The 13,367-nt window shown below is 35.1% G+C and overlaps 1 protein-coding gene across 2 annotated transcripts in view; it reads left to right on the top strand.

Annotated features, from left to right (window-relative positions):
- The window catches only part of RYR2 (ryanodine receptor 2), a 393,600-nt gene that overhangs the window by 170,315 nt on the left and 209,918 nt on the right, over positions 1–13,367 (top strand). For both annotated transcript variants that reach the window (XM_048299766.1, XM_048299765.1), the window contains 2 exons: positions 4,765–4,864; positions 8,281–8,377. In XM_048299766.1, the coding sequence (XP_048155723.1) occupies positions 4,765–4,864; positions 8,281–8,377 (197 nt within the window). The remainder of the gene's footprint in view (positions 1–4,764; positions 4,865–8,280; positions 8,378–13,367) is intronic.

The following is a 13,367-nucleotide window of genomic DNA, read 5'->3' as shown; positions in this document are numbered from 1 at the left end:
CTTTTCAAACCTTGGAAGAATTGACTATATTGAATAAAGCATGAGGCTGCAGACTGAAGATTGAGGGGAAAACCAAGCACTGAGCAGCTGTTGACCAACTGAGCTCCATTATCCTGTATATACAATTAGGTAGCACATGTGCAAAAAATAGTATCATGCCATTGAAGACTGTAGAGTGATGTGTTCACTAGAAGCCATTCTTTTTCCATAGGGTACTTAGTTTGACATTTCCTAACTTTTGATGCTTGCTTCTGTAAAATTAATACTTTGCTAATGAAAGCTCTTGTGACTAATCATGCAAAGTGATCATAATTTAGAAGCATAGTAGCTGATGTGCTTCAGGCTTTTCATGATACAGTGCAGAAGGACAGCTATTATAAAGAGGGGGAATGCAAACTACCCCCTTCTACCCTCTGTGGGTCCTTTATGCTTTCCTGCCCTGCATCTGCAATTACCCATGCTCAGCTAAGCGGTAGCGGAGTAGCTGGTTTGTTGTAATGGTAAATTTCTGAGTATCTGTGGGTTTTAGCTTCTACTCTCCCTTTACTGATGGTAAATTTATGCTGAGTGAAGGAGTTGGAATTGCTTAGTATATTGCTGAAATTCTCTTTCTGTATCAATGAAAAAATTCACTTTGCTCTTGGGTTTGCGGACCAACTGTTTAAATCACTCTGAAGAAATGCAAAGAAAACAGGATTTTTTAGTACTTTAAACCCTTTGAAAATTTCCTGGGCTTTGCCTACTATGGATCAAAATTTAGAAAATAATTTTTTGTTCAATAGTGTAAGTTTACCCATTTTTATGCAAACTTTTTCAAAGCGTTCATAGATATTTCAATGAATATAAATATATTGCCACTATAAGACACAAGCACAAACCCCTAATTCTGTAAAAATTTTACAAAGATGCAGTTATTATTATGTTAGTTCTGTCCAATATCTCCCTTCCTTGTGAATAAATATTGGTATTTGTTTTGACTGTTTCAATATAATACTCTGTTACAGAATACTTTTTCAATGACTCAGGTAATAAATTTGAATAGAAATGACATAAGTGGGAAGTTAACAAGTGGTTTTGTTTCTAGAGACTGTGTATTTAGTTTAACCTTGATTTTTTACTGAAGTTTGCTAATTCATTGGGTTTTGGATTCAAAATGTTTTTCCCTTCCTAATTAAAAAAAAAGAAAAGAGAAAAAAAGGAAAAGGAGTATAATTTGTTTTGTTTTGGTACATTTTTGGTTTTCTTTAGTTGTAGTTGCAAGTACATTCTTGTGTACCTGTTACCGGAATGGTGTCTGTTCAAGACTTGGAACATCTCAGAGGTTCTTGAGTCACTTGAGGATAGGTGCCTAATTGTTTGAAACTGCTTTTCTGTTGGGATCAGTGTAGTAATTTTAAGTCAGGAAGCAAGGGCTGTCAGAGTCTCTGTGTATAGGAAAGGAAATAGCTTCCATTTATCTCTGCACCAGCTGGTACTAAGAAATCTGAAGGAGTGTGGTTGATGCTGTGGTTGTGTAGTACTTAAACATTCTGAGAAGTGCACTGCTTTATACATAGTTTTCAAAATCTTCCAGTAAATAATGTTTATTACTTTTCTTTTGCTATTCTTGCTATTTGAAATGGCCTGAGATTGAAGGCTGAGTTATCAAACTGCAGATGAAAATAGATATTGCTAGATAAACTGGCAATATTGACACACCTTAGCCAAGAGGAAGCCTGAAGCAAAAGTTTTCCTTTCTTTACATTTTTGTCTTTTGACACACACACATTTTGGAGAAGAGAAACTTTCATGCAGACTGTGAAATTTAAAATGTATCATTGAGTTATTCAGAGCTCTTGTAAATGCAGCTATGCTGCAGCAATCACTGCTAAACGGTTCTTGTGGAAATTAACATCTGATTCCTAAGCTCTTCAGTGAGCTTAAATACACTGTGTTCTTTTTGAAGACCTAGGGACAGAGTTATGATTATGTTACTTTGCTGCAGAGCAGTATAGAGTTTACAATATGCCATTACATTCAGTTGGGAAACCTGCAATATTCTCAGAGATGAGTCTTGGAGTTTATCCTTGACATAAACTGCCTGTGGACTGTAGTGTTAACCCATATTCATAAAATACCATGATTTAAATCTGAGAAGAGATAAAAGCCCTGTTGCAGGTTAAATGCTGGTTTAGGAGATTATCAGTCTAACAGTAGGGAAGACAAATCTAGCTTTTTGCTTGAACCTGGACACTGGTGCAGGAAATACATTACTTGGTTGAGACAACCTGCCTGTAGTGGGGAAGACCCATATGAAGATCAGAATAGACAGCAGGATTCCTGAACCAAACATATTCCTGCTTTCCAAACATTACTACATACCCAAAAGACGTGCTATGCATGTGGTCCTCATCAATGATGGCAACCTTCCACTTCTGCCAGATGCACTGATACGCCAGGTAAAAAATATCTGTGTAGTATGTATGGAGACTGTTCAGCACCAGTGTCAGTGTCATGTCCACATCCTAGACATCACGTACGGAACTTGTTTCATTTTGATACCTTTATTGTGCTGAAAATGCAAAACCAATAAAGTCCAGTAAGTTACAGACAGAGAGCAGATTGCTTTAAAACAACATTGAGATTGTTAAAGTGTAGCACTAAAAACTTGGGCAATGCCAGGATAAATACTGGCATCTCTAATCTTTTGGGATTTTTTCAATACATTTGATATAATTGAATCCTTGGATATCCGTTAACAGGATATTTTCTCTACATGGTCAAAGCTTCCTTTTATTGTTTTCTATAAATTGTTCTAGGGAGTGAACACCATAGTTTATGTAATTGTAAATGGTAGGAACCCCTGCTGTCAGTTGTAAATTTAAGGATGCTGCAACGAATCTAGGGAAGTGAGGATAAGAAAGGAATTGCAGAATATACTCTGCCTTGGAGATCATATGTTGTATCATTTGAACCATCCTTTTTTAAAGTTATAATTCTCTGGTGACTCACCTTGAGACATCTGGATTATAATCAGAACTGCAACTGGAATCCAATGAATGGATAAAAATTACAGGTGCTCTGAAGAGAGACGTCAGCAATGTATTTTTGTTCAGTGTCCTGTCTATAGAAGTGTAACGCTAATTCAATTGATAGTTCCGTGTTTGAAAATCAGTTAATTAACATGTACAAAACACACAGTTAGAAGAAGTGCTCTATTGATGGCAGATATAAATGATGGAGGAGTTCTCCTCCTCTTTTGTCTATCCTGAATGATGTGTTTTCCTCGAAAAGTAATATTCCTGCTTTGGTTGAATTGCTTGTTGTCACTAACTGGATTGGTATTGTGATCTCAGAAGAACCCTAACAAAATTAAGGCCCACAGGGCAAAAATAGAGCTGGAGCTGGGCTGCAGATTCTAATCTCCCATCCTAGTCTGCCATTCACTAAGTTATATACCTACAGTAAGGGAAGAATAAAAGGCAAAGAACTTATTTGTTCATTTATCTTCTCCATTACATGTGCTGAGTGACAGTGGTGCAGCGTAAACACGGCTTTTGTGAGATCTCTTACTTTGCAGGTCATTAGCTGGGGGCCTTCTAAACGAGCTGATGTGCTATTTCTTGTGCTTTTGTACAGCTAGAAGATATGCAGGTAGGGAGACAGAACTCTGCACATGTCATTGAGAATCTACCCTCTTCTGACCTCCACTGACGTTTTTGTCTTGTGTCCTTAGCTATTTTACCCAGAAGCTCTTAATGTTGGCAACAACATATGGAAACAAAGACCAATACTACTGTATAAATGCAGTTACTGTCCAGTAGTTTAAGATAAAATTCTGATAAAAGTGTATAAATGTTACTGCACTTGAAAAATTATTACCTAGCAAGATAAGCATTATTGTTCAAAACAGCTGCTTGTTCACAGAGCACTTGGTTCTTTAATCTTATATAAGGTTGTGATGTTTGGCACTGACAATGTATCCATGGAAGTGACTGATGGTGTGGGAGGGTCAAATGATTTTGTATGGATGCAATACAGTATGCTTTGAGATAAGAATTTCTGAGACAATGTCACTGAACTAGTTGGAACTCACACGGAATTCTGAGAAGAGACAACACCTGTTGCACTTACTGCAAAGATCCGCAGCACTGGCAGAAGGTAGGGAGTAACACAGCCAAAGAGCACCCATTGAATGCATAGGTAGGAAGTGAGACTTTCGAGAAAAGACTGTTTCAGTTTTGCTTGGATCTTGAAAACTTTGTTCAAGAATATGTTTTGTGAACTGTCTTAAGTGACTTACAAAGTCAGTAGTTTGTTTACATAATTTCTTTGACCTAACGGCAGTTTTAGGAAACCAGTGGCCTGCAAAAAATATTCAAGTGGCAAGTTAGACTCGAAATACAGATTAAGGTGATATCCCGATATTCAAACTTCATGGAAATTCTCATTGTGTGTCGAAGGAAAACACAAGTATAAGAACCCCACGGCATTTAACAATTGGTTCTTCAGAGTGTTCACTATAGTCTAAGATGCCAAGCAACTGACTCTGACTGTTCTGTACTGTTCCTGTATGTTTTTTTGAGGCAAATAAGCTTTACTATTCTAGCTTTATTTCTAATGTCCCTTGAGGAGTACCCAGGTCTAACTTTGTGTTTGCTTATACAGTCAATGGGAACAATTTATGTTTGAAAGAAACAAGAGAATGTTTGATACTATTATCGTATACTGTAATGAGATTTTTAACTAACCTCAAATAAAAGCCTCCCTCTTTCCCGGTTCTAGCATCTGTCTTATGGCAATGGTAGCTTACATGTTGATGCAGCCTTCCAGCAGACGCTCTGGAGTGTAGCACCAATCAGTTCAGGAAGTGAAGTTGCCCAAGGTAAGATTGACTCAACTTTAAATATTGAAAGACTGATAGTAAATGAAATACTTTAAAAATCAAATTATTATGCCTATTATCCATATTATTATTATGTGGGAGAGGTTTTCTCCTATGTCAACATTGAATACAATAAAGAAGTAATACAATTGATCTGAAAACAGAGGGAAGGTTATACTCAAAGTAACACTGATAGTTTTCTACATATTTTTGCTGAGTCCTGAATGGCTCATTCAAATCTCATTTTTCTAAAGATATGATAACATTTGTAATATGTTTTTTGAAATGGCTTTTGGTCCTGGTTTAAAATATTATCTCAAATCATTCTGATGTATGCAGTCATGGTTACATGTTTCTGAGACTGAGTAAAAAATGGCAAGAGGCTCGGAAGCAGGATGTGAAATCCTAAGACTGAAGATGGGAAACGGTTTTATGAGTAACATATGGTTGGAAAGAAAATCATGAGGAGGGTAAAGACAGAAAGAGAACAGCTTTCAAGAATTATTTATTTTATTTAGGAATTAGGGAAGAGTTTTAATGTAGTTTCTGACATTGAAAGGACAAGAATCCCTGAATTTATGCCATACTGGTTCCAAAGTGAAGGAAAGAACAGTGTTTTTCTGAAGTCTGTCACAATGTAAAGCCTAATGATTTCTACTTTCCTGCAGACTGACTGTTTTGAGTGGGTGTTGTAATAGAATTTAAAGAAGGTTAAAGCTGCAGGTCATTTCATTTTGTGTGATTTTTGGATAATATTTTTTAAAGAGGCAATACTCTGAAATTTCACATCAATTCTTTTTACTTGGCATGTTTTAAAACTCAGTAATGGAATGTTCTTGCAACTTTGCTCATTCAGATTTTAGGGACGGCATTGCCAGCATCTCTTTTTTTATATAATCATTTATATAGTGTTTTTACATATGAGAATCACTCTGCATGTACACATTCTCTGACATGGTTTATAGTACAAACCATTATTAAAAAATGCTAGTGCATTGCTTGGCAGTGTCCTGAACTTTATGGAGAAAAACTTTCTGCTAATGAGAAGACCTTTTCAGTTTGCTTCTTCCTATTAACTCCATTCTCCTTGTCCTCCCACTGCTGGCAGCATTGTTGTGTCATTCTTGCTAATAATCCAGGCATGGTTTATGTGCTGAGACGCAGATTTGTGGTGTGTCACATCTCTGTCTGGTGAACCTCACTACTGAGACTTGCCTGTCTTTTTGAGAAGCAGAAATCCACAATGACATGGTGTCATATAGTGTACTCATACTCCCAGGAAATTATGTGAAAATGATGTAATATGGTTTTTGCAGCTTTGTGTTTATCTGTGTATGTGCCTGCTCTTTGTTGCTGTGCTTTTCCATTTTCACTTTCTTCAGGTACAGACATTATCTCTGTTAAGATAAGTATGTTTTCTAGAGAAAACAGCTGGCTAGTGTCAGAAAGGATTAGAGCAAGGGCCTTGCTCTTGAAAAAGAGGCAACAGTTCCCATAATCAAGGTAGTCCTGTGGTGAAGGGAGAGTGAATATCACACTTAGTGTGTGAGGCCTTTCCTCTATGTCCTCAGTAAAATGGTAGCCAAGCCAGAGAAAATTACCTCAAAAAGGAAGAAGGAAATAAACCTATTTTTTTTATTATCTGCAAAATGCTTTTTCATATTAATAAATAAAATATTAATATATTGGAATAACTGCATTACAATACCCTCTCTTAATCAAAACTTTTCATTAAAAATAGATTAATTAATTAAACTATTCAGTTAAATAAAATTATTTTGAAGTGAAAATAATGAATAATTAGTCTATAAGATGAACTAGGATATTAGAGGTAGTTCAAAGAAAATAATTTATTTTTACATGCATATCTGTAAAATTGGCTTATGCAGAAGTCAATTTATTGTTTAAGTAAAAACAGAGTTTAGAGTCAAATCAAGTAACTCTGCTAATTCTGTGTGATGAAGTAGATGGGGGTCACTTAAAAAACAAATTACAGAGTTATATTGACACAGGTCCATGTAAAAATTAATGTATATAACAACAGTTACCTGGGCATACACTGCTGTGTCAAGATCAAGAATTTAAAAAATCAGTGCTAAAATTTGCCACATAAATACCAACTTTATACCGATTTTAAAGGTTTAACAATATATATCCTGAAATATTACCTGATATATTCAGGAAAAAAAATTCATGTAGCTTCAAAATAAACTTGTTAAATGTGTGCAGTGTGACTGAAGGGTCTCCAACAGCATTTACCAGAACAGATCTGTCTTACTTCACAGCATTACTTATTAACATAGACATTGCTTCAAAATATAATTTCAGGTATAATTTTTGAAACACCTTGTTGCTATAACACTAAACCCAAGGAATTATGTTATGGCATCCTGCTCAAATGTACAATTTGATATTAACTGTTTTTAGCAAGAAGGGAAGGTGAGTTTAGGACACAAAGAAGTGTTTACATTTAGCTTGTCAGGCTGAAAAAATACCATTGAATTGTGCTTAAAACCTACCAGGTTTTAGTATTCCTCAGTTGCTTGGTTATAATACAATATTTGTGGAATAACATAAAATCATATTTCCTTTTAATGTCACATCTCTACTGCAAAAATACAGATGAAAAAACATCTATTTTGTTAACATCTTTACTGATTAGAATTATGGCCTTATTTTCAGCTTCTGGCTGCAAAGTCCTGGCACTTTGAATATTGTAATGCTATGTGTATGGTCTGTGCCTTAGTTTGTGAACACACACACACCTGTACACTGTAAAGCCAAGTGTTTGGCTGTGAACCTGCACTTGCAGTGGAGGTGTTTGCAGTATGGGAGTTTCCCTTTGGAGTCCAAATAAATCATGATTATTGGTTTTGGGTTTTCTATCAAGCAGAACGTAGAATGGATCTTCCCAGAAGTTTTTCTCACAGAAAACTTCCAAATACTCCAAAAAGGGCTTTAAAAATAATGAACTAGCTAAATCAGTCCTTTTTTTTTGGGAGAATATTAACTGGAATGCTTATCTTAAATAAAATGAAAAGTGAGTAGGTAAGATGGAAGAGTTTCCCATTTTTTCTGTTGTAATCTGGGAGAGGAGTACTTGGTTCCTTGTTTCGGTTGGCTCAGTCTTTTCTTAGTTGTGGTGGCTATGTAGAATCCCCTGCCTGTGGCTCCTCTTTATCCTGATCCATCCTTACCTACCTGCTAACTTGGAACTTTTCTCACTTGGCAGTGTTCAACTGGCTCCCCAGGGTATGAGATATCTTCCCCCTTCTTCTGACTCTTTTTTAAAAGTAACATAAAATGCCAACAGAAAAAACCGAAATCAACCTGATAATATTTATTACAGTTTGAACTGTAGTTTTGTGTGTTGCTGTGTTTAGAGAAATGCACTCGGTTTTCTCCCTTTATTCAAGGATACCTGATAGGAGGGGATGTTCTGAGGTTATTGCATGGTCACATGGATGAATGTTTGACAGTCCCTTCGGGTGAACATGGAGAAGAACAAAGAAGGTAGGTTTCCAGCCTATAAAGAATAATAGTAATGAATGTTGCTGAATCAGAATATAAGTGATAGTACAATTGTTTGAAAGATATTGTGATGAGATTTATTACTCGTAAGAATGAATATTGTTGAGATAAACTTTGGACATGAGCCTTTTGTATTTTCTTTTCAGTATTGTTCAAGTCTGGTTTCACTTACCAGATGTAAAAGCAGTTGTGATTTTTGATAATTTATTTCCATTTTTACTGATTTAAAAGCACTGTGAATTAAATGTGTTGGGTTTTTTTATTGCTGTTTTTTTCTGTAATTACAAAAAATTCTTTAGGACAGGAATGTAAGAATATTGCCCAATCCTTCAACTAATCTGGGAATTAATCTCAGTTCTACCTGTCATGGCAGTCTAGAATTTAATTTATGCTTATTTTCTTGACTCAAGGAATCCTAGAATGGAAGTAGAGAAGTGATGACAACTTGGTATGTGTCTCTCTCTGTTAACTAAAAAATCCAAATAGCGAGAAGACTGTTCCTGTAAGTGGCATGTCTCAGTGGAGGGATTGCATCAGCCCTCTTTACTTGCTCTAATAAAATATGCCCTAAACTTGTTTTCGGTAAGGTAGTGTCATATAATTTATTTCTACCTTCAGACTAAATGCTAAATGTTGCTAAATGGTATTTTGGAATAGTTTGTTTAATGCAGCATATAGGGTAGCTTCATCTCCGTGACAAAGGAAGTGCCATTCATTAACTCACTCATCAAAATGAGGTTCCTTGCTTTGCAAATAGAAATGTGTTTTTTATTTTATTTATTCTCATTTGTACAGGTAAGGAGAAGACTCTGGAAGCTCTCATAGAAAAAATTCTATGAATTTTTAAATGTTAATGAGAAAAACCTCAGAGTTTTCTTATACAGCTGGTGACCAACACTTCGTGGATATTTCTCATTTTCAGACAAGGGAATAGTTTTTGAATGCAGAAGATTGTTCAAAATGCTGATACTTAAAATGTGATCAGTTCAGGTTTTAATTTTAGTCACCATGTGAGAGTCATAACAGCTTGATCACAGCTATTATTATCCTCAGCCTGGAAGTGAGAAAAAAATTAGGGCGATAAATAAATAGGATCCTATAGTGTTTGCTCTTACTTCAATCTAAATCCTGCAAAATTCCTTTCAAAAATGCAGTTGTAGTGTAACTTCAGATTTATAGATTGATCAAACACTTCAGAAATGAATTTCAGTCCTTAAAAACACACTAAAAATCTCTTTTCTACAAGACTAAGATCATATGTAAAACACAGTGACAGAGTGTGAAGCTGCAAATTAAGAAAAAAATTGATTTGACCTGCTTGTGCATTCACATGATGCATCTTTCTGTCCTATAACATGGGAAGAATATTATAAGGTTAATTTCTTAATCTGCAGAGCAGTGCTTGTAAACAAATCAGATAATTGTATTTCTTTCTGCGGTGTCTGCTGTGTTCTGTATTTCTTTCTGCCTTCCCCATACCTGTCTAAAACCCCCAAAGAAGCAGAGGTAGTAGGCAACAAATAGTATGTGTCTTTGTCTTTATTTTTCCTGACATCAATACTGAGAAACATTGCTTCTTAGTGCCTGATAGAAACAGATTTGATCTTCTGAAATGTACTGTTATTCAGGAACTTTCTTTGATAAACAAGCAAAATAAAAATGTTTGTTTTTTTTTCCATAATCTCCTTTCTGAAGTTTTTCTATTTTTCTGAAATATTTTGAAGTATTTTTTACTAATAAACCTAGAACACAATCTATAGTTACTTTTAACTATAAGGAGTTATTTATAATCGCTCTGTGACCCACATTTTCTTCTCTTGAATTATTATTAAATTTAGTGATTGCTTAAAGTATCTATACTTCATCCCTAATTAGGACTGTTGCCTATTCAAAAAAATTCAAAATAATTCCTTTCAGTTTTCAATATGCATGCATACATCATTTTCATGGTTGTGATTCAACATTTGACAGAATTATATTTAAAAATATGGGTAATTTTGGCAGGTAGGAAATTTTAAGAAAAATTATTTTGTCTTTTAGTTCTGTAACTTTTGCACATGAGGCATACTAAGGAGTGATATATTTGAAGTACAATAATTCCATATTATCCTGTTGTTACCTTTTGAAGTAGTCTGGTGATAGATTATTGTGATTTTGTTTGGTTTGCTTTGTTCCAGCATATACCTGAAGAGCAGGTCTGCTGTGCAGAATGGCAGCATAAACGAGCACTGAGAAATACCATTCCTGTTATGACTCATTAATTCCTCTATCTCATTTTTATTTTTCTGCAGAGGTCTCCTCTTTATGCCTTTTAAAATAAATAAAAGATCAGACAATCCTAAAATAACAGTTTTATTCCATAATGTCACCTGGTATCTATTTCAGGGAATAAATAAATAGTTTAGATGTGAAGTATCCTCCTAGGCAATTTCCAAAAATAACTGTAGTTTTACTCTATTCTTAGAACATTGATACAGTTATATAAATTTTGAGTATAAAAGTGTTTCAAAGAGTACCAGGAGTTCAAAATAAAACACAAATTTTCAAGATGTTTATTCTCTTGTACACATGAGAGTTTATACTCTCACTTTGCACAGTGGAGACCTATGAAGCAGTGACAGGGCAGATACTCTCTTCTTGATTACAGTACCTAACAAAGCTTCCTCTGAGTCAAGGTCATCCAAATCTACACTGGAAGAGACCTAGTACAGTGGCAGAAATAGTAATTTAAAAAGCTTATAAAATTATTTTCTGCATCTCAATTTTTTTCTGAGTCTGTGCTGTGTTTCCTTGCTTAAATGTTAAGCTTCTGTGTCCCTCCATGTGGCCCTTATATTGTGGTACTGTGATACCTAGAGGGTAGGGTGGATTCATTAAATTGTGGAAGAGGGACTTTGCTGTCAAGTCAGAAACTTAACTTTTCCTTAGGAAGCAGTTTCAAGTAGATCCTCTGTGAAGTTGCTTGATTAAGTTTTCTTTGTAATCAAAAAACGTTCTAATTGGAAGCAGCACAAGTCAAGAAGTTTGTGGTAGTATGTTGGCTCACTTGATACTGCAGTAGAGGAATATAGTGGTATATTTTTAAAATGCCACAGGCGGGGTGAAAGATACCCTGGTAGTCTTCACTCACTGACCCAGATAAAGAACAAAAAAGGAACTGACAAAGGTCAAGTATGTGCAATTTCACTGAATTAAATATAATTTACTGCATATTCTAGTTAGGTATGTTGCTGGTTAAAGGCAGCTGCTTTAAGCCTTATGCATAGAATCCTTAAACTGTGTTTTTACTCTTCAAAGTGCTTTAGTTATCTCTAGCAAGCTAGACCTAAATTAGCAGAGTGGCTCTTTAAGTCAAATTTCAGCAGCATTTCCAGGTAGATTAAAAAACAGAGGTATAGACAGATAAGAGAAAGCATAGTTTTATCAGTTTGGTGTTCTTATGGTGGTTACTTTGATTTCCATCTATCTTCAAAGCTGGGGCAAACTTCTGCAGCAGCACAGTAGCTGTGAATCCATATTTACCTTGACTCCTTTTCCTTCAGTGTCTGTCCACATGATTTGTGATCTAGATCCCATCATATGGGCTGATATAAACAGTTTGTCAGTAGGAATGAGGCAAACCCACCATGGATTCCTTGATTTATGTATGTTTTTTAATTTAAGTAAAGGATTGCATAGCCTTCTTTTCTACCCTTTCCCCTCCAGTTTCTCCCTCCAGGAGAAATTTTTTAATAATTTTTAATACTTCTTTCTTTTTTTAGGGTGGAGGGTTATATATGGTTATCCAGCAGAAGATTTAAATCACTTTTTGTATTACAGGTACCTTGAAATGGTCTTTAGTTTCCTTTGACATCTTTTCCTGTTGAAATTTTGACACTTTTTTTTTCTTAAACCTGTTATTTGGTAATTATAGTATAGAGTATTCACTTTTGAATTTATAATATCAAAGGAATGAATAAATTTATTCTAATTATGGTGGGAGTTGGTATTTAGAGCATGTATACATTAAAGTGCTTCTGTGAAGTTGTTTTCCATTGGTTCACTCTCTGAATTAAAAAAAAAAAAATTAAAAACGTTCATAATAAGTTTATCACAATTGAATCAGTCAACAGTCCCCTCTCCCCCTTTCTTTTTGCAATTCAATTAAGTGGACTTGTTTTACATTATTGACATTGTATTATGTGTGTTATTTTTAGTTTCCTGTAGAAATGTCAGCTGGTTATTAGTACAGGCATGACTGTAGAGTTTTGGATTGCTCTCTTGTGTTGAGGGGATTTGTTTTGTGGTTGTTTTTTTGGTTTTTTGTTTGGTTTGGAGGTTTTGTTTGTTTGGTTGGTTGGTTTTTTGTTTTTGTTTTTTTCCTGTGGTTTTTTTTTTCCTTAGAAGTCCCCAAAAAAGCTAATGGCAGATAGCAGTAGAAATATGTAATCAAAATTACTTGGTGGGTTTTTGTTTTTTGATTGGGTTGTGGGGCTTGCTCTTTATTATACCACCATCTGTCATACTCTTTTAGAACTTAAATACTTCACAGTAGTAGGGCTCTGATATTCATAGTTCCCAGTCTAGAAAGGAACTATGAGTGTTCCCATTGCAACTAATTTGCATTTTGATTTCCAATATGTGTTTTAAAGTGATGACTGCAGTGCAATTTGGACCCTTCAGAAGTATATCATTATGGAAAGCAATTACCTGTGACAGAGAGAAAAGTGCTCCTGGCTTTTCAAAGTATTGTTTGGGCTGGAGCAGACTCCAATTTCTCAAACCATCCATTCAGAACAGGCCCTCATGAGGGAATGGATAAATGTAGCCTAATTTCAGAAGCAGTTTTACCATTCCTGCCTTTGAGACTTTCTTTGGATGAAACATATGTTAAGGCTTTTGTAAATTACACTGAACACTTAGTGTTACTCTCAGGGATGGACAGGTTTTTAAAGTGATGGTCAAAATCAGTATGACTTAGCCAATAACAGCT

The sequence above is a fragment of the Corvus hawaiiensis genome, chromosome 3, assembly GCF_020740725.1.
Source record: "Corvus hawaiiensis isolate bCorHaw1 chromosome 3, bCorHaw1.pri.cur, whole genome shotgun sequence".
Taxonomy (NCBI): domain Eukaryota; kingdom Metazoa; phylum Chordata; class Aves; order Passeriformes; family Corvidae; genus Corvus; species Corvus hawaiiensis.
Note: the sequence above shows the minus strand (reverse complement) of the source record. Positions and strands in the feature narration are given on the sequence as shown.